Source organism: Frankliniella occidentalis, unplaced genomic scaffold (assembly GCF_000697945.3).
Source record: "Frankliniella occidentalis isolate FOCC.00 unplaced genomic scaffold, Focc_3.1 Scaffold245, whole genome shotgun sequence".
In the NCBI taxonomy this organism is placed as follows: Eukaryota; Metazoa; Arthropoda; class Insecta; order Thysanoptera; family Thripidae; genus Frankliniella; species Frankliniella occidentalis.
In genome coordinates this window covers 72,695-75,449 of record NW_026267371.1, presented here as the reverse complement: position 1 = coordinate 75,449, position 2,755 = coordinate 72,695, and the positions used below count along the sequence as shown (strand labels likewise).

Below are 2,755 nucleotides of genomic sequence, written 5' to 3'. Positions count from 1 at the left end.
GGGGGGGGTGTCGTTGAGGGAGGCAAACTTTTGCCGCAAGGTTGGGTTAAAGCGGCACTGCGTGAGGCTTGCATGGGTGGCGGGGCGGTGTGCGGGGTTAGACGCGCCTCCGCCTCGCCACAAGTCTTTGAATAGCAATGGCGCCTCGACCAGGAGGATGGAAAAACAAGTCCGTGGCAGGACGGTGTCGAACCTAGGGGTAGCCAAAATCTGCACTCTTAGAAATATTTTTTTTTCCGCTGTTGCCACTAAGTACATGCACTCACGCAACACTGTAGTGTCCGTGAAACAACCAGTGCAAGCAAAAGATTGGCAATGCTAAAAATGGACTCGCTGGAGCTCCAAAAATGGCTGAGTTTCAAAACCGAGTAGTTCACACTACAGAAACTCCGGCAGGAACGTGCCGAACCTAGCTTGGAATGTCCGTATCTACAAAATCGTATATGAGATACCGCGCCAGCGCCAAGCCAAGACTCTGCACGAAAGACACAGTTATCCTAAATGTTACGAAATACTGAAAAAAAATGAACACTACGGAAACGAGGTCGATCGACAGTAAAGTTTTGGAACCATCAATGGAATTGTACGACTCCAGTTCCAGTGCATCGTCAACCCGCCGACAAGAAAGTAATATGTGAAGTTGCAAAGCAGTCTGCTGGCGTACATCTGCCTTGTTTTATCTTTGTTTGCGAGAGCAAAATTGTTTCGGCATTATTTTTCCTCGGCTGCCGCCCCCTCCTCTAGCCAAAACATTTCTAATGCATATCACAATAAGCAGTCGAGGGGTTGTGCTGGCAAAAGGAAGGTCTAGAAATCATCCAACCCCTCCTCGGCCTCTTTACAGAAAAGGGGGAGAAGTGGGGGTGTGGGTGTCTGGCTCGTATTTATTTCTCGTTTACTTATCTCCGCGCTCCGCTCCTGAGTGGAGTGCGGCTCGCGCCCCTCCCCCTCCCCCTCCCCCGCTAGAGAGTCCTGCCCCTACTGCCAAGTCCTCCCTTATCAGAGTTGCGGACAGCTTATCTGCGGAGGGCCTCCGCACCCCGCCCACCCCTCTTCGGGAATGCTGCGTTTTTAGTCGTCGATAGGGCGCTGCTTGCGGGGTCGGGCCGAGGCAAGCAAGCAGCCGGATGACACGCAAGCGGAGATTCGCCGCGCTCGGGCTTGGGAAAATAAAAACCTAAATCTTATTTATTATTTTGGCGCGGACTTCTATTTCGGTTATTTCCTCTCTCTCTCTCTCTCTCTCTCTCTCTCTCTCTCTCTCTCTCTCTCTCTCTCTCTTTTAAAAAGATTTAGGGGTGGGCTCAGCAAACGTTTCTTATTCCCCTTGGAGGGGCGCCCATATAAAACTCTTGCCAAGTATCGTCTCGTCCCTCCCCTCCTCGCCCCGTCCGAACCCCTCCCTCTGTAATCGGTTTAGCGGCGCACGACGTATGTTTCACTGCACCGCGCTCCTGTACTGGAGGGCTGGCCCTTAGTGCCCCCACCCGCTGCTCCACGGGGAGCATAAATCCTCTCTCCACCCGGATCCCGCTCCGCTCCGGTTTTCACTGCCATGACGCTCTCCGCGAACATTTGGCTCGCTTCCCGATCCCTCCTTTCCGTTTCGCCGATCTCCACCCCAGCACCACCACCTCAAAATTGCAAGCTGCAAGTCCATCATCCCGAACTCATTGGTGTGTGTTTTTCATTGTTCCAGGCGGGAGGTTCTTCTTCCCGGAGACGCCGCTGCAGCCACAGCCGCAGCCGCGTTTCATCCCCTTCCAGCAGACGGCCGACGACCAGCAGTTCCAGGCCGGCTTCTTCCAGCAGCAGTCGCCGCAGCCAGCCTCCTTCTCGCCCTTCCGCTCGGCCGCGCCCGACTACCACAGCGACTTCATCCGCGCGCAGCAGCAGCAGGTGAGTGCCGGCGCGCGAGGAGGTCGCGGAGGCGTGCGGGCCGGTCCGGCGTCTCTCACGAAGCTCTCTTTGTCCGCAGCTCGGCCAGCAGCAAGGCACCCGCCAGCAGCAGCAGCAGCAGCCCGAGCTCAGTCAGTTCGACCGGGTGCCGCAGTTCCAGTCGCTGCAGCCTCAGTTCCCGCAGACGGCGCCGCAGCAGTTCAACCCCTTCACCTTCCAGTCCGGTGGGCCACCCTCCGGGCCAGCGGCCCCCGCCGCCCCGGCGCCGCGGCCGCAGGTGACGCCGCAGCACACACGACTGCAGCAGCCCACGTCCTTCGTGCAGCCCTTCACGCCTACCACCATCCGCCCGCCCGCGTCCGCCATCAACGCGATCCGCAACCGGCGGCCGCAGGTGCAGCAAGTGGACACGACCGGCTTGGGGGCGACGGGGCCGCAGCGCTTCCTCGACCAGGTCGGGTTTGCCTCGCCCACGCTGTCCCCCACGCTTTCGCCCACCCTGCTGTCCTTCCCGAGGGACGACCTCCGGACGGTGCACCAGGACTTCACCAACGCTGAGCGTCAGCAGCAGGGCATCGACGCGATCCAGCAGCAGCGCTGGAGGCAGCAGCAGGTGTCCTTCCCACAGGACGCGGCCTTCCCGACTCAGGCCGATGACTTCGCTCCCGGCGTGGTCGATCAACACCTGGAGGTGGACTACCCGACAACGGCGAGGCCGAGCGCGCGGCCAGTCCCTCAGCGGACCGCGACGCCGCCGCCCACGCCCGCGCCGACGGCCGCGACCACGAGCACCCCCGCGCCGCAGCCCACGACCTACAGGGCGCCCAACCGAGACAACGACCGGAGGATCCAGGCG

General features: G+C 60.0%; 1 protein-coding gene across 1 annotated transcript in view; it reads left to right on the top strand.

The window, feature by feature from the left end:
• The window catches only part of LOC127750721 (ataxin-2 homolog), an 11,122-nt gene that overhangs the window by 1,607 nt on the left and 6,760 nt on the right, over positions 1-2,755 (top strand). The window contains exons 2-3 of the mRNA XM_052273087.1: positions 1,479-1,899; positions 1,979-2,752. Coding sequence (XP_052129047.1) covers positions 1,479-1,899; positions 1,979-2,752 — 1,195 coding nt within the window. The remainder of the gene's footprint in view (positions 1-1,478; positions 1,900-1,978; positions 2,753-2,755) is intronic.